Source organism: Pinus tabuliformis, chromosome 9, assembly GCF_031772625.1.
Source record: "Pinus tabuliformis cultivar Carrire ecotype Pingquan chromosome 9, CPIR1, whole genome shotgun sequence".
Classification (NCBI taxonomy): Eukaryota; Viridiplantae; Streptophyta; class Pinopsida; order Pinales; family Pinaceae; genus Pinus; species Pinus tabuliformis.
In genome coordinates, this window is record NC_142307.1 from 1718261198 (window position 1) to 1718284832 (window position 23635).

The 23635-nt window shown below is 39.5% G+C and overlaps 1 protein-coding gene across 2 annotated transcripts in view; it reads left to right on the top strand.

Moving 5' to 3' along the window:
- The window catches only part of LOC149155570 (stromal processing peptidase, chloroplastic-like), a 308857-nt gene that overhangs the window by 115887 nt on the left and 169335 nt on the right, over window positions 1-23635 (top strand). For both annotated transcript variants that reach the window (XM_089445727.1, XM_089445728.1), the window contains exon 9: window positions 14572-14673. In XM_089445727.1, the coding sequence (XP_089301853.1) occupies window positions 14572-14673 (102 nt within the window). The remainder of the gene's footprint in view (window positions 1-14571; window positions 14674-23635) is intronic.

A 23635-nucleotide genomic window follows, 5' to 3' on the forward strand; every position in this document is an offset into this window, starting at 1 on the left:
GTTACAAATGAGAATGAGGGGCCTGCTTATATACTAGGTAGGTGCCTTTTCATGGAAAGTCATGTCCCATCTAGACATACCTCTTCAACACTAATTACTAATTAACTAATCATTATTACAATTATCATCATTATTTATATTTAATATATTTTAATCATAACAGTCCCTTCAAATAAATCATTGACAAATCTTGTTCTTTGGAGCAAAAGTCAAATATACTTTAATGCTTAACGAAGCTAAATTGTTTAGAAAGAGAGTTATTTATGTTGCTTGTTGCCTCAAAATCTAGCAGGTCTTGTGAGGGTAGTTCACAAGACAAGAGCTAGACTAGGGGACAACAATATGAGGTGTGGCCCACTGTCACAACAACCACTACCTCTTGTTCTTTTGTGGACTTTCACCACAAGGGCTGCTTCCTTATATTAGGTCACCTATAGGATTTATTAGGTACAAGGGATAAAGGTGACAACGATAGACCAAGGAGGGATGCTCTTCTTAAGGACAGGGCTTAGGGCTATATTCACATCCTCCAAAATGTTAATTTTCTCTTAGGGCTATATTGTTCTTTGCTTAAGATAATTGCGTTATATCAATTACACATTGAATTCACCCCACAACATTATAACATGATTCCATCATATGCAATTATGTAGAAAGAACAACATCATTAGTAATGTAGCGAGACATTGAAAGGAACATCAAAAGAAAAACGTGCACACAAAGAGACATTGGAATTTGGTTGTAGACCAGGGAAAAACCCAACAAGGGGGAAAACCCGAAATTTTTCTTCTTCTATTAGATTTCATCAATTGTTCAGATGTGATACAATGTACATCATCATGAGACATCATATACATATCAAGACTCCTTGAGTTAAACCTAAATCATTTCACAATTTCATTTGTGAATTAAATGAAACAAATACAAGAGAGCAGCTATCATAACTTTACACCGGCCATAGAGACACTGATACCACTGTCATATCAGTACTGTCATCTTTGTCGTGCCTATGCTGTCAATTCTACTGTTATGCCAACACAGTCAATAGTCAACAACATTTGATTGATCATAGACATAGAAGGGTACTGTCATATCATGTAGGTTTTTATAATGGGGTATCTGCCATATATGAAAATTACTGATTCCTATCTAGATCTCTTGACATTATTTCTGCATATATATCTAAAACAAGACCTAGTAGGGTTTCTCCTCAAGGATGTTGGTGACAAGAGCACTGCATATACATATATATATGATGCCACACCAAAAATGCTCTACACATGATGTTGTGCCAATATACTTACGATGCTGAAGCCATACTAACATATATATCATTGAGTCTATCTGTATGGTTCACAGAGAATTATGAGCAACTATGTATGATGTAAACTGATGTAGAGGGGAAATACAGAGAGCATGTATATATCACAAAGACCATACAAAAACTATGATGGAAGCGACCATGAATATATCAGAGACCAAATATGTAATGCTGAGACTGCGTATCGCAGAGGTGTCAAAGAATCCTTAACGATGAGACCATGCAACGAATGCCATTATTTGTCATACGCCATCGCGTAATATAGAATGCGATGAGATCATAGCTGTAGTTAGTTGAGCGAGAGTCTGTAACCATCCGAACAAGAAAAAAAAAGATCAATACTTCTGCAAGAGCGAGAGTTCTGAAAGAGAGATGCATGAGTTTTCGATATAGAGAAGCCATAGGGAACACAATTCATCAGAAGGTCCATCTGAATGTTATGCCAAATGCAAGACCATTTTACCAAGAGCGAAACCAGTGTTTTACAACTCGGACTCGGATTCGGACTCGGCCGAGGATCGACTCGGACTCGGACTCGGACTCGGTAATGACTCGGCCGGCTCGATTTCAATGACTCGGTCGTTGTAAAAAATACATTAAATATTTTTTTTTTTTTATAAAAAAACATAATTTTAAATATTTTAAACATAATTTTAAAGATTTTCATTCAAGTTTCCAAACACACAACATTATAATATACATGGAAGACAACATATGATCAAAGTAGGCTCATGAACCAATCCATTATATCAAAATGGTACGGTGTACCCAATGGCAATAGTAAATACATAGTCAACTGTAGTCTGTCATACATGATCAAAGACTCATCTTTATGTTCCGCTTCATTATTGCTTGACCATCTTTATTGGATTCTCCTCGTCATTACGATTCTAAGGATATATAGCACGCTGCGAGACTCCTTACTGTTTGAAAGATATGTCCAACTTAAGTTGGTGCACCCACTATGTGGTCACAAGCCCCAAATAAGTTGATAATATGGAAGCATATTAAAAGGCTAAATAATTGTTGAAAATGCCAAATTGAACCTTCTAATATCTTGCTGGACCAAAAGGTTGTCAAAAGATTAAGGTTAACATTTGAAAATGTATTAAATATACGAGGAAATTTAATCATACTATGGTCCAAAATAGAGGACAAAATGGCCTCATTTAAGCGTGGGATTCTTGGCTCCAAAACTTGTTTTAATTAAAAAATTAAATTTTTGGGCTTCCCTCCCAAATACTCAAGTAGACTGCCTGTCATGAAAGCCTATCCAAATCTATTTAAACGCACCCATCCTCTCTCCAAAAGAGATAAGATAATTCGGACATCCTTTGATCTGTAACAGCATTGAACTTGTATAAGGGTTTGTGGTTTATAGTTCTGGGATTCCCTGGGTTCGTTCAACATATATTTTGCAGGTTTTAGTCATTTTGTTCTGAGGGCATAATCGTTGGTTTTCTGAAATTGTTTTGACAGTGGTTCACAACTCTATGATTATGACACGGTTCTGATCCTTTACTATTCGCCTCTAGAACAGAGGTATACATTAAAGAATATTCTGTTTAGTGCAAAAGCATTGCGTGGCAGCTAAATGTGATGTATGATACAGATATACCCCAATGTCCCTGTGTGTAGTCTACAATAGCTGTTGAATTTTACCAGACCTTTGACACTTAGAAACAAAGCTAGATCTTACATCTTAAAATTACCTCTTTCATTTGAAAATGGGAGGATCCTTATCTGATGGACATACATCATCAAAACATTACATCTCCCTCTGAATCCTTGCTTTAGGAGATCGTCAAGCCCTTGTCAATCTACACTTCATCATTAAGATGAGACTTTATCATTCTTTGATGTCATTCCATACAACAACAACTGCAGTCTTCTTCCTTACAGAAAGGAGTGCCACTATACTTTTGATTTGAAGGCAATGATGCTAAAGCAGGTGATGATACACATTCAATTATGCAAGGTGAACATTCTTGCTGCCATGAAAACTTTGATGTAACTATTGTTGTTACAGACATTACTAATAGAGCCTCCTATTGCAAATCTGAATATTGAAATCCTTGCTTTAGATGACATCTCGATTTGTCTACAGGAGTTGAACACTTCACAACAAGCCATAAATTCTAGCTAACTGATTAATTGTTTCTTGCATACCTCATGTATGATGTATCCGACCCTGTGAGGCACATTTCAAGCCTAAATACAACTCATTTTTGTGAGGTCGATACCTGGAAGTGTTTGAATATCTGCATATAATCTGGATTCTGAAGTAGATTGCCCTAAGAAGAAATTAGAATGCATCTGTAATTGAAACGGCTGAGTCATTACAGGACCCGGCCGGGTTGACCGGGTCAGCTATGACTCGGCCGAGTCATTGGCTGACTCGGCCGAGTCATAGCTGACTCGGCCAGCCGAACCGGGTCATGGGCCGGGTCATAAAAATTGGCATTGAAACGGTCAGAAACGGCCGTTTCCGTTTCGGTACGGCCGTTTCGTAAAACACTGAGCGAAACCATCTATAGAGATGCGAGGTCCTGTTGACAAACGATCCATGATTCAAAGAGAACATGCCTTCTGAAATGATCATTCAAACCAAGTCACAGAGAGAGAAAGACGATTCTCATATGGTGGCTTACGAATACACAATGGACTTTTATTTATAGTTATCGAATGGGAGTCAAAGGGTTAAGCCAACATAATCATTTTAAAAATAAAAATTTCAATTTCCCTCCAATGGAAGCCAACTTGAAGAGAAATCAAATTCCTTTTATTATAAGTGTCTTCTTGCAATAATAATTCCTTTGCTTAATCAAATGAGAGGAGTGCTAGGGAATTTCTCCCTAGCTGCCAAATTTAAAACTCCTCGCTAGGGAGGAATTTCCACCTTTATCACAAGTCCCATCTCGGATGACATATCTCATCATAACTGCATCATGTTGAATCTCGAGTGAATATATCTCAATCATAAGAAAGGTAGACAACTGTATCATTAGTAAGATCCATCTCATATCGTCTCATAAATGAAGAAGAATCCATAACCAATGGTAGGAGAGATCAACCCTCCAAACCCTATATGTCTTGAAGACATCCATCATATCTCAATATAACTTGTTTCCTTTGATCATCAGCTGAACAATCTTGATCTAAAGAAGAAGAAGAAGAGGAATCATCATAGGGGTGTCCATCTCAACCCAGGTCATCATCATAAGGAAGCATCCAACTTCCATCCTATATCCAATAATTAGTATAGTCATCTGAAATAGAATCATCATTGTCATCAAGTCACATCTTGTCCTGGTTCATCTGTGGAACATTCTTGAATGTAAAGAAGAGGAATCTGACATCATAGGGGAGCTCAAGCTACTACCCTCTAGCCATCGGAAGCCACTGCTACCACCTAGAATCATCGTCATTAGGGAGCCACTGTTACCACCTAGAATCATCGTCATTAGGGAGCCATTGTGTTCACCCAGAAATACTGCTAGCGGTAGCCAATCCTACAACCCGGGAATCTTTGCCGATCTTTCCAACATGAGCCTCAACAGTCAATGGTAGAACACTTGCATCCACAACCTTGGGAGGAGATACACTTACCTTATAATGTAAGGATCAGACACAACCCAAGGCACTTGGGGGTGATACACACCCTACAAGGTAAGGATCAAACATGCCCAAGTCATCTTCTCAACCTGTTGGCTAGATGGGGGGGAACAATCCCAGTAAGCCCAACTTGTGGGTAGGATGCATACTGGGGTATACTTGGCAGGGCGAGATACACACTTATCTTGAGTAAGGATCAAACATGCCCTGAGTTGACAATAGGGGAGATACACACTTATTGTGAGGTAAGGATTAGACACACCTATTGTCCATGAGTTCGCTCAACCCTAAGAGCTCTTCAGCTGAATTCCTCAGCTTGGGAGCTCAGGCAGGGTGGAAGAGCATAGCTTAGTGTCCTCGATCAACTGGGACCCTTGCCGAAGAGGGTTGCATCCATCAATTGAAGTTTCTCTCTGAAGATAAAAGAATATGATGGAGCATCATATCAAAGTGCTCATATCCGATACCGACTCAAATAGCTCAATGAGGAATTCAAGCACACTGCTTTGAGAAACAATCCTCTATTTTCCTGTTTATGCAGGACATCAAATCAAATATTATGTTAGAGCAAATATATGACATAAAGAAAAGAATACCATATTCATCTTTTCTCCCTCTCACGTAGGGAGGGAGTAACCACAAGCCTAAGCTTGTTTCATACAACAACATTATCTCAATGGAGGAAGATGTCTCTGTCTCAGTTATGTATGTATGTCAAGACTTTATCTAACTAATTGCTTATTACATGATCCACTAGATCTAGTAATAATAATCCATCAATACGATCCAATATACCATGATTTTGATAATATACTTCCTCCAACAAGAATGTCTTCTACCGCACTTCTTCATGAACACTGGATCCTTCAACATCAGATGATCATCAATCCAATTCCAAAAGACTTGTTTCACTCTCTAATCATGAGTCTTCTATCCATTTACTGCAAATAATAATAGGTGTTGGGTTCTCATCAAGGGTCTCTCCCTCTGAATGGGCATCCTCTTCAATCATCATCAATCACGACATCAACCTATCTCTCATATTACTATCATGCATCATCAAAACTGTCATTTCACAGAGTCAAACTATATCAAGTTCTCATATATATATACATCATAGTCATGACAAGTTACCATCAACTGCTTCATTGTCACATATGAACATGTCATCAAACATCCATCAAAGGTTAATGGTCACATCATGACTTCTTTATCACATTATACGAATATTTCTTCAGAGTTAGGCAATCCACATTGTCAAATTTACCATGCTGTTAGGGCATCAAAGCAGCTACAACTTATTAAGGCCTTATCAAGATCACCAAGAAGATAGGCAGAAGATCCGGAATATCAATCTTACTACCATACTATTACCATACTTATTACAAGCACTGTCAACAATATCAAGCTAGCGTATATCAAAGTCAATGTTTCTAGTCTCCTTTACAAAATCAGAAAATGCATTATGATCACATGACATGCATTGTCTAATATTAAATGTTACTATCAAACTTACATTCATTGGCATTATGAATCAAGTCATCTATGAGGGTGATATGTGTTGAAGAATTAGGGGTAGTTATGTATAGGAGGATTCTTCTAGATTTGATAACAATTTGTGAAGAACTTTTCCAATTTATCTTTGTTAGCTTGATCTTCTTCTTATTATTAGTGTGTGTGTTTACTTCATCAAACTGCTACCAAAACACAAGAAAGAAGAACACAAGGTGTTGGCTCTCTGCCAGGGAAAAACCACTCTCTCTTCGAGAGGAAAACCCATTCGTAAATTTCTCTTATTGAAGCTTCTATTGATCAATGCCAAACCCTAGACTCTTGGCGAGAAGTCCCTCCAAGTGCAAGTCAAGCCCTTTCAAGATCACTTCCTCTTGCAACACTTCATCCTTCCTCTTCTGGCACATTGTTCTTCTTCTTTCGGAAACTGTAGAAACCCTAGATGGTATGCCTGGAGTGATCCTTGTCCTTTTTCTTCCTTTGCTTGAGATGGAGCCTTTCTAACTTAAGAAGATGAACTTGTCACCTCCCAACCGGGCCTTCTTTTCTTCATGAAGATTGCAGACTTAGAGCAGCAGTAATACAACCCTAATTCTTCGCATGTGTGGGAGGATACCTTCACAAAAACTACGTTAGATTCCTTCTTCTTCCTTTGCTTGTGTAGCCTTCTTTCTTGCTTGAATGACAGGCCTTATAGGCACTCTTTTCTAGCCCAAACACTTCTTCTTTATGACTGCAATAGGAGAGCTTGATATGACAACAAAATAACCTTCTTGCCTTCACACGTGTGACTACAATTAGCCCTAGAATAGTTCCCAAAAACTCGCTTTACTTCCTTCCTTCTTCGCTGCACTTAGAGACCTCTTTCCTTGACTTCTTCGTACCCTTTTCTCATCTTCTTTCTAGCTGATTTCAGAGATGATATGATATTACTTTGAGGAGGTCGAATGGTTCCTTATATAGTAGTTTGTCTCCTTTTAGGCCGAATTGAGGCCGACATGAAGACTTGAAGCCGACTTGCTCTATATAATTTGGATTACTTCTTTTGATGGTGCCAACGCTTGGAGGAGGCTTATGACTTTGCTTGGAGGTCTTCTTATGACTCTAATACATATTATTACATATTATAACAAGCCCATAAGGGTATTTAATAAATACATTTACTCTTTGACTTCATAGAAGCACTTAAATATGTGCTTGACCTAATCAATGAGCAAGAAACTCATTGTTATAAAAAAATATATATTTCTTTTTCTTTACAAGTACAAAGATCAAAATTACATTTATGAAGACCGAACCTAGTTACACTTTCTTCAACAATATGTTTGTCACACCTTAGGGCTTAACTTGCTACAACATTGCTGCTAAATCATAACATTGAAACAATACGCTTATGCATACCTTGTAATATTCAAATATCTTTAGCAACTTGTAGCACTCGGATAACAATTGTAGAGCTTGCATACAACTCTAGCACCAACTCTTTTATCATCCAGATGATCCTCAAGAAGGATCTTCTTATCACATCTTCATATGGAAGTTAGAAGTATTCAAATACTCAAATATTTATGCAGGAGGAATAAGCAATGATCAAAACAGTAAATCTAAACAAGAGTAGTGTAATATAGAAACAACATAAGTCTAGAAGGTACTTATCTTCAACGAGATTTGAAGGGAGTGATCAATTCCCTCTTGATCCAGTCTCCAAGAGTTAAAGTTGCTTGCAGAAGAAATGCATAACCATCATACTTGTCATGAGGTGCTACAAGTCATCAAACATATATCAACAAAAGAGGGGATGCCTCAACTTGGCATCATCAATCAACTTTAGCAGGCCAAAATGAGACTAGCCCATCTATGGTTACACTGAATCTTTAGGAGACTATCCATCAAAGCCAACCAAACAATCAAGAGATGAGTCAAATAGATAGATCAAATCCATATTAGAGTTTTTCAAGCTTGCGGTCAACAATCAAAGGTAGTGGTCAATTGTTAAAAAATATCTTAAGTCACAGCCGCATGGAACTAGTGACCATGCATGTGGCTGTAGCCCTCCAGCCACAAGGAGCATCCTTCATGCATGCAGGTTTGGCCGAAATTTCCGCGTTCCAACACTGCAACCACAAACAAATTCTTTTCTCCGCATGTATGAGCTTAGACCCTATAATTTCTGACTTCCACAAACCAATTTTCAAACCATCTCATGACCTATGCGAGCTAATCATATCCAGGCTCTTCTTCCTTGCAAAATTCAGGGGTTTCTTTCAAACCCTAGCTTCATGTTATGCATCAAGGGTTTCTCTCAAACCCTAATCTCGTTTTATTTACCAAACCATAGCCCCTCTTATTAGAACAAGGTTGCCTAGGGTTTCCTTCAAACCCTAGCATTCTTTTAGGTCTCCGCCATCTTCACTTGCAACATCATCAATGATGTCTTCATAGCGGTGATATCCATGACTTTTCCAAAGTCCAATTCTGATACCATGCTAATTTTCTCTTAGGGCTATATTGTTCTTTGCTTAAGATAATTCCATTGAATTCACCCCACAACATCATAACATCATTTCATCATATGCAATTATATAGAAAGAACAACATCATCGGTAATGCAATGAAACATTAAAAGGAACATCAGAAGAAAAGCATGCACACAAAGAGACATTGAAATTTTGTTGGAGACCAGGGCAAAACCCCACAAGTGGGAAAACCCAAAATTGTTCTTCTTCTATTAGACATAATCAATTTAAAAATCATAATTTCAATTTTCCCTCCAATAGAAGCCGACATGAAGAGAAATCAAATTCCTTTTATTATAAGTGTCTTGCAATAAAATTCCTTTGCTTAATCAAATGAGAGCAGTGCTAGGGAATTTCTCAATGTTCCACCAAGACTCTGGTGCGGGGAGACGCGGGTGCGGGGAGACGCACAAGGGGGACGTGTGGGAGTACCCTCAAATTTTAGGGAAATTTCGGGGGTGCGGGGAGTCGTCAAGGTATATATATATATATATATATATATATATATATATATATATAATTCAAGTTCATATTCATTGTCCACTGTTCAATAATGAAAGCATAAAAATATTAAATAGACAATTGAAATTTAAATCATTGATCCATCCTCATCATTCATTTTGATACATACATCATTCATATGACATACTCAAGTGACAAGTCTCATTATTGAATTAATTATTATTCATACATACCATGAGATTCAAAAAACAAAAATAAAAATCAATAATAAAATATTCAAATACATTGATTGATATCATTCATCATTCAATGGTTCATCATTCTACAACAATGACTCGGCTCACCGTCCCTCAGCTTAGCGTCTCAACGTTCAGGCAAACAGTGGACTGGAGCAATGCAAGGCGACTGACTCAGAGTCTTGGCTCAGCAGTGGCGGCAGGGAGGTTGGCTGGGCGTGTTCATTGTTCACGCTTTCAACTGTGCGTGGAAATGGTATTTAAGCATTGTCTGGAAATGCCTCTGCGTGGAAATGGAAATGACTTTGGATTGAAATGAAATGAGCTTTTAACTTTAAGTTTTGCCTTTCATGACTTTTAGGTTTAGGCTTTTAAGTTTTAGTTATTTAGTTTTAATTTTAATTTTTTTTTTGTAGACTTTTAAGTTTTAATTATTTAGTTTTAATTTTAGTTTTAAAAAAAAATTAATGGTTTTGATTTTTGAATTTTTGATTTTGAATTTTTAATTTTTAAGTCTTATTAGACAAATTTAAAGGGGGACGCCCAGACGCACCCTTTTTGGGGAGTCTAGACTCCCACACTGAAGGGGGATGCCCAGAAGCACCTTTTTTGGGGAGTCTAGACTCCCACACTGGGGAAACGCACCCCTTGCATCTCCCCGAGACTCCCCAAAAAGGGTGCGTGGGGAAACGCACCCCCAAGAGACTCCCCGTCCCGGGTGCGTGGGGTGCGAGGGGTGCGCGCACCCGACCCTGGGGGACGCGTCCCCGTGGAACACTGGAATTTCTCCATAGCTGCCAAATTTAACACAAAAGGCTCAATTAGGGCACAACGTGACCTAGGGCTTGAGAATTAGCAAAGTTAATTGGCTTACCTAGGATCACAAGGCCAATAAAAGACTTCCAATAGATGTATACCTTCAATTTATGGAACAAGAAGTCTTCAACAAGCCCCAAGTTGAAGCCGAGAACAAATTGGGGCTTTTCTAGGGCACAATCTTACTTAGGGCAAGGGATGTTTTCCGTAAAATAGAGAAATTAGCCATGAGAATGATTTAATTTTGAGGCAAATACCTCACCTCCACATGTTCTATCCCTCTACTGATGAATGTTTCAAACCCTAGTTGAGAAAGATGCGCTAGCCCTAGTTAGAGACTTACCTTAAGAGGCTGATATTCTAGGTTTAGGGTAGAAGAAAGTGAATTTATGAAGATTTTGAAGGTGATCAACCATGTAACTAGGGCCATTGCCATGTAAGCCTATTAATTTTGCTAAAAATGATTAAACCTTGGCAAAATAGTAAGGGAATATGAAACCCTAGGTTTCAAACCCTAAATATCATTTTTGCGAGGGAGAAAAATCGATGGGGAAAGCTAGTTGAAAGATTCACGCATGGGATTGTCATTCACATTCTATAGGTGGGTAGCACATGCAGTACTATCATCAAGAGTCCATGTAATAATTTTTAACAATAAACTTGCACATAGAAACCCTATATAATTAACCTTTATCAAATACAAGGTACACTTGCATAATAGAATGCATGAACAAGTCCTTTATGGCTCCAAAATGACATCTCCAAAGCCAAAGAATAGCTCCATTAGAAAAAATCCACCATAAATCACATCTACATAAAATATAAGTCACAATTTATCTTAGGTTGAATTCTCTAAGAGGGCCGAATTAGTCACAAGTTATCATGAGAAATGAAATGAGCTTATCCTCTATTTATATGAGGATTAGGACTCCTAATATGCCCACAAAGCCCCTAAAAACAAGTTTGATTGCTAAATGTTCTTGGGTTACAAGCCAACCCATTAGCTAACAACAAATTATGGCTAATTTGCCCATAGGTGTGAGCCATAGCCTCTAAATTGCTGACATCAACCATCATAATTGCTCCACCAAGGGGGATGAGGTGTCAAAGAATGTGTAGGTTCATGGATCATCTAGGATTTGAGAGTTGGCCCTCAAATCCACCTCAATATCTCCTGTGGGGTCCCAAGATCCAACTGGGGTGCCATCAAGTGGTCTCCATGGGTCTCCAATTGCTAAATGCTTTCTCCAGCGTTAGTGCTTCCTTTAGTGCAACAAGCCCTCCCTAGTCTCTCAATGGGAGACCATCCTCATTTGGGCTTTGAATCAACTCCTGCCCATCAAGTTGTGTCAAGGCTAGCCCGGGGGCATACTGGGTCCAGTCGTGTCATCTTGAAGAATCCTCAAACCAAGTCAAGGTTGACCAATGTTCTGGGTCCTGGAGGTAGTCTGAGACATGTGTCATCTGCTAGTGTTGCTAGGAGGCTCCAGTCTCTCAACGCTGCACCTACTTAGGCCAATGTACTTCTCTGGAAGGCTTGGGTACCTGTGGAGTGGGTGCCCAAAGCTTGGGCTACTGAAACACCTGACAAGAACAACATGGATTCTAGTGAAAGCAACCATTCATTAGAGACTAAGACCAATAATGCATCTAAGTGAACCAAACTTGAATGTTAAGGGCAATTTAATACTTCAAACGAATATCCCCTTCCAAAATCAGGACCAAGTTCTCGCAAAAGTGTTTTCTCCCTAGGTAGGGGTGGCTAATGGTCAACCCTATTAGGTGCTTCCAGCCCCTAAGGGGAAGTAACAGTTCCTTGGTCCACCCTTCAATTGATAGGTGTTAGTGTATAATAATATGGTAATGGAGGGGAGAAGACTTCATGTTCAAGTGCCATGGTCAAAGGGACAAATTGATGTGGGTGTCCACATCTTGAGTGTATAGATGTGAGGAGGGAGCATTCACGGATGCGTGGGTTACTAATTCGGCTTGATTTTTACACCTCTCTTCTGTGCCTTTTACTTCTTGATTATTCCTTGTATTACTGCTCACGGGTTATACCTTGCTTTGTATGATGTAGTAGTTTTATTACCCCTTTAAGATGAGTCAATTTATCGTTCATTGGGGTTGGGACATGCAAGCATTCCTCTTTGATGTAATGGAGCATCATGCACTCAAGAACCAAGTGATGGCCATATGAGGTAGGTAGATCTCATGTTAGGCTTTTTCCAGGTCATCTTCTGCATTTTGATTATCTTTCTTTGTTTTGCTGTGGCCATGATATGCTTTTTCCTTTTCTTTTACCTGCATCAACCTCCTAGGGCAAATGTTTCTGGGCCCTACTCAAGGTACGCGAACATATGAGTCCCAAATCCACAAGAGCCAATGACAAGTTGTACCCGAAGAATGGGGGTGAGATATGTGGCTTGTAATGTGGCATGGAAGGTTTTAAGTATGGTATAGGGAAGATGGAACATGCTATCTCAAACATGATTTTCTTGGTAGTGCTCCTCATGTAACACAAAGGGCCTTAAGGGACGTCCCACTAGACTAGGGTCAAAGATTAACCCCCCTAGTAAGGTGAGAGAACAAGATTACGGTCAAGGTCTGTCAATCTTTCATATTATCCCATCACCTATACTAAATGCCCAAAACAAACAATTATAAGCACCTGATTGCAAAATGATCAAAGTAACAGAGGCACATGGTCGAGGCACATGGCATGTCTTCATCTAATGGCAGATTATCTCAAATGGTCGAGGCACATGGCATATCATCATCTAGTGGTGGCTGGCAGGGGTTGCTGGTTGTCTGGGACTCTGGCTGACTGGCTGAGTGTCAAATGCAAGAGAAATTTTTCTTGTATGGGGTTACGCATTTTGGTGGGTAACATTGCCTTAAGCATTTTTGTTTGAATAGGCAAATTATGTTTCTTTAAGCCTGAAACAGGGGACCATTTCATCTTCCGATACACAGTCTACCATGAGATTAGAGCGAGATGCCTCTGTGTCTTCTAGTATCCTGATCAGAAATGCCTAGAATTTGTCATTAGAGAAGTCACTTTGTATCGATGCATACTTATAGCAGCTGATGCTACAACCTTCAGATACAAGGATTGACTAGTGATAGCATTTCTTTATTGTATCCATCAGAGTCCAAGTAGAAAGTGCCATATTTATGCGAATAAAGAAACATAGATGGCAGTCATTTAGTGTACTATAAATGGGATAACCTAGGACCCAGCATACATTGCTGGGAGGGTGACACTGATTGGAGTCTTATATTGAAAGGCATTGAGCACTCCATGTTTGAACAAGCATATCTGTGATTCTATAGCTTCTTTCTTCCTTTCTTGACCGTGGATGTTAGGGAAGACCTTGCTTTAGGCCAAATCTCATCTACCAAACATTAAACAGAACCCAAGACAGGTATATAAGGTGATCCTCCAGCACAAACACACACTTCATAGATGGGATGGTACAAAGCTTCCTATTCTTCATCATATATGTTGTGCCCTCATTCCAGGGTCTGTTTTCTTCCTTGTCCTTTGGTAACCTTTGTAAGTTTTGGAATTTCGTTTCCGTTGTAGTGGAAACCATTCACTCTCCCACACCTTTGAGTCACTACTTTTGTACTACTATATCAATGTTAAAAAATCGTCTTGCCAATAATTCAGTGGAGCTAACTGAATTGTAAAATCACAAAAAGGTTGGCAAAAGATTGGAGTGACTCAGAAAAAAATGAGCAAGCAGTGGAATAAATCGGAAAAATTCAATAGGATGAATTTGGGAAAAATTGGAAAGTGGCCAGTTTATTGAAGAAAGTTTCCATAGTGCTCTATATATTTGAATTTTACTGTACTCTCACTTCTACAAGTAAATCTTAGTTTAATTTTGTTGTTGAGGTCTGAGGTCCTGTTTCCTCAGTGCCTACATGGAAGGAATGTTATAGTCCACTCACCACTTTTGTCCACCAATAGACATCAATTTTATCATTTTTTTGCCTGCTTTAGTTGTAACAATTATTTGGCAGAGAAAGTGTGCTGGTCCAGTTTTGATTATTTATTAACAATTTTGCCCCCTTTTTTCTTCAGATTCCTGTTAACAGGGTGCAAACCTATGGTGATTTGAGGGATGTCTTGATGAAAAGGATTTTCCTGTCTGCATTGCACTTTCGGGTCAATACTAGATATAAGGTAATGTACATTGCTGGTAGGTTCATTGTGTTTACAAGTAGGTTGGTGTGTATAATGCGTTTCTTTTGATTTTTCAATGTTCTGTTATGACAAATTGCATTTCAGAAGGCTCAGTAATTATCTTTGTGAACACTTGCAGTTTTGTCTTCCTATAACTCTGACTTTTGGAATTTAGATCAATGTGATCGTTAGTGGGTACGGTTTGCCCATTAGTGGTCATAATTACTAAGTTTGATATTAAGGGATATTAGTATGTGCACTTATTAATCATGATGACCAATGTGCACATTTAATATATATACCATACAGTAATAGCAGACTGTGCCTGACAAACTTTGATCTACTCCTCTCTGGGACATTGATTACCATTTGTTTGGTCTACAAGCTTATTATCTTTTTTGATAACACCAACATGATATCATTTGTGTCTCATCAAAATGCCGAAACGGTTTGAGTTCAAGGAAGTTAAAGATTCTATATGGAATATTGAGCAGCTCTTACTGTACTTCTTATCCTTGGAATCTTGAAACTATAAAATTATGCGCACACAATATTACAAAGGGGGATCTATGTCTCTTAGGGACAATGGTTACAGTATGTCTGCTTTACAAGGATAAATTTTTGATAACAAGAACATGGAATCATTTTAATATCTTCAAAAGACTGAAAGGCTTTGAGTACAAGGAGGTTAGGGATAATGTCTGAAATTTTGAGAATCATTCCTTGTACTGCTCATCCGAGGAGCCCTGAAACTGTAAATAAATGAACACTTGATATAAAAGAGAGAGAGAGAGAGAGAGAGAGAGAGAGAGAGAGAGAGAACAAAGTTCGTATACTCACGAATCTTCAGAATATCTGGAATATGAAAATATCCATTATAGGACAAGTAATATTTATGCAAGAATGTTTGAATGTACACGAGATATGATATGATATGATATATTGTGGTTACAAATGAGGGCCTTGCTTATCTACTAGGTGTTGAAAATTTGGTAGCTGTGGTCAGTATTTTCATTAGAAAATTAATGGAGAAATTATGAATTTTGATGCTCAACCAAGTTGGCCCCACTTGTTAAATTTGGACAACTAGGTCCAAACTCCATGTTCTGATGCTCAGATTAAGAGGCTAATATTTTTGTTGGATTCCTCTTTCTGAGAGGTGTAAAATCCATATAAAAATAGTCTTAATCCGATGAGCAGAACTTATATTTTGAATTTATTATTCTTAATAAATTATATGTGCAAAGGTCAGCCAGTTTTGTAATGTAGGCTCACATGCCCAACAGATGTGTCACACACCCTCATTGATGGATATATATATACAGGAAAAGTTGGAGAGAATTTGAATACAACACAACTCACATCTTCCTCTCTCATCCTAAAAAGTACGAGCTACCTGGAGGACGAATTTCAGCCACACGTGGGAAGGACGAAGAAGATTTTTTTGCTGCTAAGGTTTTCTGCTGCTAGGGTTTCTGCTGCTAGGGTTTCGCAGAAGTTTGACCAGCGTTGACTTTGGTCAACGCTTGGTCCAAACAAGCTGAAAACTTGTGGGAGGTTCGATTTTTGAAGGCCATACTACCTGGCACAAAAATCGAGGTCAAAGGGTTGACCGTTTTGCTGCTGCGTTGACTTTTAGCTTGCTGCCCCTGCGTTGACTTTTCGGGACAGCGTTGACTTTTGTAGAACTGACTTGGGTTGACTCATCTACTGGTTGGAGGGTTGTTGTGACACATGCTGGGCTGGCTGACCAAAGGAGACTTTGCTGGTTGAAGCATCCTGTTGACCGCCGAAACAAACACATACATTTTTCTTGTTTCTGATTTGTCTTCTGTAAGATCTGCTTATATGTTCTATCTGCATTTTACTTATCTACTTGTATGATTGCTGTGAGAAAAGTGAAATTGCTCTTAGCATAGAACATCTACAAAACTTTACATGGTATCAGAGCTGAGGTGAAGACAAACTCTATCTATAGCAATCATCATCGAAGGAAATGGATTCCTCTAAACTTGAATTCAGGGAGAATGACAAGCTGACTGGAAGTGATGACTTCCATGCCTGGAAGATGTTATTAGATCTCAAATTAGAAGATCATGATCTCCTAGATCATGTGACAGGGAAGATTCAAGAACCTCCATCAAATGCCTCTGCTGCTGTTAAACACAAGTATAAGAAGGGAGAAATCAGAGCAAAACTGCTGATCAGGGAATCCATAAATAAGAGTCTGGTTGCCTACATATCTGAACTAGGCATATCCAAGGAGATGTATGACAAACTGATACTTATGTTCCGAGTAAACAATGTGAACCAAGTGCTATTCCTCAAGAACAAGTTGAAGAATATGAAGAAGGGCCGAGACGAGTCTATTCAAACTTTCTTTATGAAGTTGACCGAAACCAGGAACAATCTGCTAGCTATTGGGGAGACAATAGCTGATCGTGAGATGGTTCTCACCGCACTTGGAGGACTTCCATATGAATGGCAAGTATTCACAACTACCATTCTCAACAATAATACCATCCCTAACTTTGATGAGCTTCTGTCTAGATGTATGCAAGAAGAAACAAGGATGAAGGAATTTGATAATGAAAGAAATGCTGCCTATTTTGCTCATTCCCGAAAGAAGAACTCTGGTGGTTCCAAGGACAAAGGAAGGACTAAGACTCAAAAGAAGAAGGGTAAATGTTTCACCTGCCATAGGACTGGACACTATGCTAGAGAATGCCCCTTCCAGAAGAATTCTCCCGATAGTGACGACAACAACAACAACCGAAGGAATGGGAATCAAAGAAATGACAAATCCAAAGGAAAGAGGAAGGCTCACTTTGAAGGAAACCATCCACCTTCTAAAAGGACCAGAAATACCAGGTATGAGGAGTCTAATGTTGTTGATAAAAGAAATGAGTATATTCTAATATCTGCTCTCTCAGCTGCATCTCCGCCCGACACTATGGATGTCTGGCTAATCGATAGTGGTGCCTCAAGACACATCACCGGATTCAAGGAAGCACTTTCTGACATGGTTGAAAGGGATACTAATCTAGAAATTATCCTTGGGGATAATGCCACTTATCCTGTGAAAGGGACCGGGACTGTGACCCTCCACTTGTCTCAAGGACAAGTCCTCCATCTACAATATGTACTCTATGTACCCAAATTGAAGAAGAACCTTGTGTCTGTATCTGCCATGGAAGACAAAGGATTCAATGTAACTTTCTCTGATGGAAAGGTACTCATGTGGAAGAAGAGCTTCAAGGAAGCTATCTCAATTGGTTTTAGAGTTGGTACACTCTACCAGGTTGAAGGGAGTCTGTTGGGAGCTATGACTTGTGATACTATCCGTCAAACCGAACTATGGCACCGAAGATTTGGACACCTTCATTACAAGGCTCTTCCCGAAGCAAGGAAGGTGGTGACAGGGATGCCTGATTTTGGAAATAATCATAAAGGTGTATGTAAGGGCTGTGCTGAAGGAAAACATACAAGGGGACCTTTCCCCTCAAGTGTCACAAAGACATCTGAGATATTGCAACTGGTCCATTCTGATCTTTCCGGTATGTTGCTTGTAACATCCCTGGGGGGATGTTCTTACTATATGACATTTACTGATGACTTCTCTCGCAAAACCTGGATATACTTCTTGAAGAAGAAGGATGAGGCTTTCATGTGGTTCCATACCTTCAAAGCCTTGGTGGAAAATATGACCGGAAAGAAGATCAAGATTTTGAGGACTGACAATGGCACTGAATATGAGTCAAATGAGTTCAAAGACTTTTGCAGAGAAGCTGGCATTAAGAGGGAGACTACCACTGCATATACTCCTGAGCAGAATGGTGTTGCTGAACGCAAGAATAGGACTATTGTGGAAGCTGCCCGTGCCATGCTATGTGACCAGGGTCTTCCAAAGTATCTGTGGGGAGAAGCTGCAAATACTGCTGTGTACATTCAAAACCGATGCCCTCATTCCGCTTTGGACTCCAAAACTCCCGAAGAGGTTTTCTCTGGTAAGAAACCTGATGTCTCACATTTTAGAATTTTTGGATGTCCTGTCTATTTTCATGTGCCGAAAGAAAAGAGAAGTAAGCTGGATGCTACTGGGAAGAAAGGAATGTTTGTGGGCTACAGTGAGACTTCTAAGGCATATAGAGTCTATGTACCTGGTCAAAGGGAAGTAGAGATAAGCCATGATGTCACTTTTGACGAAGATGCTTCCTTGAAGAAAGTAGTAGATCTTCCTAGATCTGAAGAAAACCATGAAGAAAGACCTGGAAATCTGGAAGAACCCCAGGATGAGACTATGCCTGATGTTGAAGGGCCAATGGACCCTATTGATCCTTCCCCTTCTCTAGGAAAGAGGCCATCATGGCTCAGGGACACCCTCGAAGATGCTGAGGGTCATGCTGCCCCAAGGGGAACATTCTGAGAAAGCAAGAAGCCGTGTAGATACCAAGGGTATCTAGCTGCCATGAGTACTATTATACAATCTGAACCTAGATCTTTTGAAGAAGCCATCAAGCATCAAGTCTGGAAGGATGCTATGCATGAAGAATATGAGGCTATTATGAAGAATGATGTCTGGGATGTGGTCCCGAGACCGAAGGACAAATCTGTTGTCACCGCTAAATGGCTCTACAAGATTAAACATGGATCTGATGGGAGTGCTGAAAAGTTTAAGGCAAGATTTGTTGCCCGTGGCTTCTCTCAAAAGGAAGGAATTGACTATGACGATATATTTGCACCTGTGGCTCGATATACCACCATCCGATCCATCATAGCCCTTGCTGCTACGCAAGGATGGAGTCTTCATCAGATGGATGTCAAGACCGCTTTTCTGCATGGTGCAATAAAGGAAGAGGTGTATGTAGAACAACCTCTGGGATTTGAAGTTCAAGATCGAGACACTTATGTCTGCAGGTTGAAGAAAGCCCTCTATGGGTTAAAGCAAGCACCCAGAGCTTGGTATGAGAGGATGGATAGTTACTTGATGAAGCTGGGCTTCACTCGAAGCAATGCTGATCCAAACCTTTACTTTAAGGTTGAGGAAGGAAAGCCTCTCATTCTAGTGTGGACAACCTCTTCCTGACAGGTGATGACCCTCTCATTCATCAATGTAAGAGGGAGCTTGCTGCTGAGTTCGAGATGAAAGACCTAGGACTGATGCACTATTTCCTAGGCCTGGAGGTCTGGCAGAGACCTGGAGAGATTTTCCTTTCTCAAGGAAAGTATATTGTGAAGCTTCTGGAAAGATTTGGGATGGTGGACTGTAAGTCCGTGTCGACACCAATGGAACTCAACTTTAAGAAGTTGAGTGGCAGCGTTGCAGGGTCTATCTTGGCCATTCCTACTGAGTATCGTGAACTCATAGGAGCTTTGATGTTCTTAGTGAACACCCGTCCGGACATATGTTTTGCAGTGAATACTTTGAGTCAACAGATGGTTGAGCCTCATCATTTTCACTGGGTTGGTGCCAAGAATCTTTTGAGATATCTTCGGGGCACGATAAACCATGGGCTGAGATACACTGCCGGGAGTGTGATACTCCGGGGATATACTGATGCCGATTGGGCTGGCAGTGTGGTGGATCGTAAGAGCACATCTGGATGCTGTTTCAATCTTGGTTCTGCTTCGATCTCATGGATGAGCAGGAAGCAGAAGTCGGTGGCTTTGAGCACCGCGGAGGCCGAATACATTGCTGCTAGTATGGCCTGTTGTGAAGCAGTTTGGTTGAGGAAGCTCTTTAGTGAGCTGTTCCAACATGTGCTAGATACCACTGTAATACTCTGTGATAATCAGAGTGGGATTCGTATGACTGAGAATCCTGTGTTCCACGACCGATCCAAGCATATTGATATCAGGTACCACTTTATCCGGGATGACTCACGATGTTAATTGCACTAATAGATGGAGTTCTCCCTAGTTGAGAGGGAGTGTTAAATTTGGACAACTAGGTCCAAACTCCATGTTCTGATGCTCATATTAAGAGGCTAATATTTTTGTTGGATTCCTCTTTCTGAGAGGTGTAAAATCCATATAAAAATAGTCTTAATCCGATGAGCAGAACTTATATTTTGAATTTATTATTCTTAATAAATTATATGTGCAAAGGTCAGCCAGTTTTGTAATGTAGGCTCACATGCCCAACAGATGTGTCACACACCCTCATTGATGGATATATATATACAGGAAAAGTTGGAGAGAATTTGAATACAACACAACTCACATCTTCCTCTCTCATCCTAAAAAGTACGAGCTACCTGGAGGACGAATTTCAGCCACACGTGGGAAGGACGAAGAAGATTTTTCTGCTGCTAGGGTTTCGCAGAAGTTTGACCAGCGTTGACTTTGGTCAACGCTTGGTCCAAACAAGCTGAAAACTTGTGGGAGGTTCGATTTTTGAAGGCCATACTACCTAGCACAAAAATCGAGGTCAAAGGGTTGACCGTTTTGCTGCTGCGTTGACTTTTAGCTTGCTGCCCTTGCGTTGACTTTTCGGGACAGCGTTGACTTTTGTAGAACTGACTTGGGTTGACTCATCTACTGGTTGGAGGGTTGTTGTGACACATGCTGGGCTGGCTGACCAAAGGAGACTTTGCTGGTTGAAGCATCCTGTTGACCGCCGAAACAAACACATACATTTTTCTTGTTTCTGATTTGTCTTCTGTAAGATCTGCTTATATGTTCTATCTGCATTTTACTTATCTACTTGTATGATTGCTGTGAGAAAAGTGAAATTGCTCTTAGCATAGAACATCTACAAAACTTTACAAGGAGGTTAGGGATAATGTCTGAAATTTTGAGAATCATTCCTTGTACTGCTCATCCGAGGAGCCCTGAAACTGTAAATAAATGAACACTTGATATAAAAGAGAGAGAGAGAGAGAGAGAGAGAGAGAGAGAGAGAACAAAGTTCGTATACTCACGAATCTTCAAAATATCTGGAATATGAAAATATCCATTATAGGACAAGTAATATTTATGCAAGAATGTTTGAATGTACACGAGATATGATATGATATGATATATTGTGGTTACAAATGAGGGCCTTGCTTATCTACTAGGTGTTGAAAATTTGGTAGCTGTGGTCAGTATTTTCATTAGAAAATTAATGGAGAAATTATGAATTTTGATGCTCAACCAAGTTGGTCCCACTTGTGGAAAAGCCACCTCCAAAATCTCATATAAATAAAGGCTCGTTGGACTTCATTTGGCACATATACATCCATCATTCGATCTGAAAAATTGCAGAGATACATTCAATGAAGCACCACCCTTATTAAACCCGGGTAAGAACGGGTCAGAAGGGAGGACAGGTGACCCTCATTAAACCCACGTTCTTTACCCTTACCCGGCGGGTTTTGTACAAGACCCGTTTACCCTTATAAGACCCACGGGTAGCCTATAAGACTCCCATCGGACCCCTATAAGATCCTTCGGGCAGCAGAACCCCCAAACTGTCCGAAAATTCGTGTTTTTTTTGTTATTTAATTTAATTTTTTCATTTTTGGAAATGAGGTGGAAGAAAAGGGAAATTGGAGGGAGTCGTGCAACATTGGTATTAACCATTGATGGTTTGAGGAAACGATATTCTCTTGGTTTTGGCTTGTATTGAAGATCTTTGAATGACAATATGATTAGCAAAGTTTCATCTTATGTCTGGCATTCCATCTTCCATCTCTTATTGATTTATATTCCCAGGATTCATGTTTAATGCTACTGCAATAAAAATTTGAAGCTAAGTGTGGTTTTTGTCACTTGGAAAAAGGCTTTGGATGAGGTGCATTGTATCTAAGGCTTTTGTTGCTTTTACTTGGTGGTTGACAGACCTTATCTATTGCATGTCATTTCATTGCAAGATACGTTATTGATTATCAGCCTAAAGTAGGAGCTTGTCTTAATGTTATTTCAAGTTCATTCAAGCACATCTTTGGAAGGCCCTTTTACTCTTTTATTTCCAACCATATTAAATCTGCAACCATTACTAATTTTCTGCATGTCATAACAACAATTATCATTCCCAATATTTATCATCCATAACAAGTTCTCTTTATTGCTTCATAGCTCCATATGCCCTTTGAAATATTTGGCACTAGTCTTTCCCCATCAATCACCTTTAAAATAAAGCTAATAAACTCGATAAAAACTTATTTTACCAAGGTAACTCTTGGTCATGAGTTATGGCCTTAGTAGTCCCTATGATGGATTAGTTCTTTCAATTTGCAACCCCATTTTGCTTTGGTTTTTTTTGGAACAATTAGTCTCCACTTGATTTTTGTCTCTTTATATAAGCCCTTGTACTCCTTGGGGGTTTAATGAATCCCATTGTCTAATTTCAAGACTTCGATCCTCTTCCTTCTTTGGTGTCAACTAGAGCTTTGAACTCCTAAAACTTGCTAATGACCTCATCCTTGGTCTTTGAGAAGTAGATTCAAATCTTTTGAGAGAATTCATCGATAAATGAAACATATTATATGCTTCCTAATATTCATGCTAATAAAATTAGTCTATAGATATCCAAATGCACCAAGTCTAAAATCTCCTTAGACCTATGCTCATTGCATGGGAAAATAGCCTTGGCATGCTTGCCAAGTGTGCACCCTTTCCATACTCCTTGTTGTTGAATGGTGAACTCTGGAATACCTGTGACTATCTCCCTTAGATAGGGGTGCTTTATGATGCAAGTACCTCATTGTCTTGTGCCACAGGCACAACTCATACAAGCCATCTTTGTTATTTAATAGGGCTCGAATAGGTTCATCCTACGACTTGTATTAATTGCCTTCACTAACCACCTATCACTTGTGCTGCTTCTAGGTTAGATTCCTTTAGCCCGATGAGGACCTACTAGGTCTTGAAGTGTACTGCATGGCTCCTGTTCCCCATAACTTAAATTGAAAGCAAGTTCTTTATGAGAGCCGGAACAAACAGAGCATTGTTAAAGTCTAAAAGGTTACTTGATTTG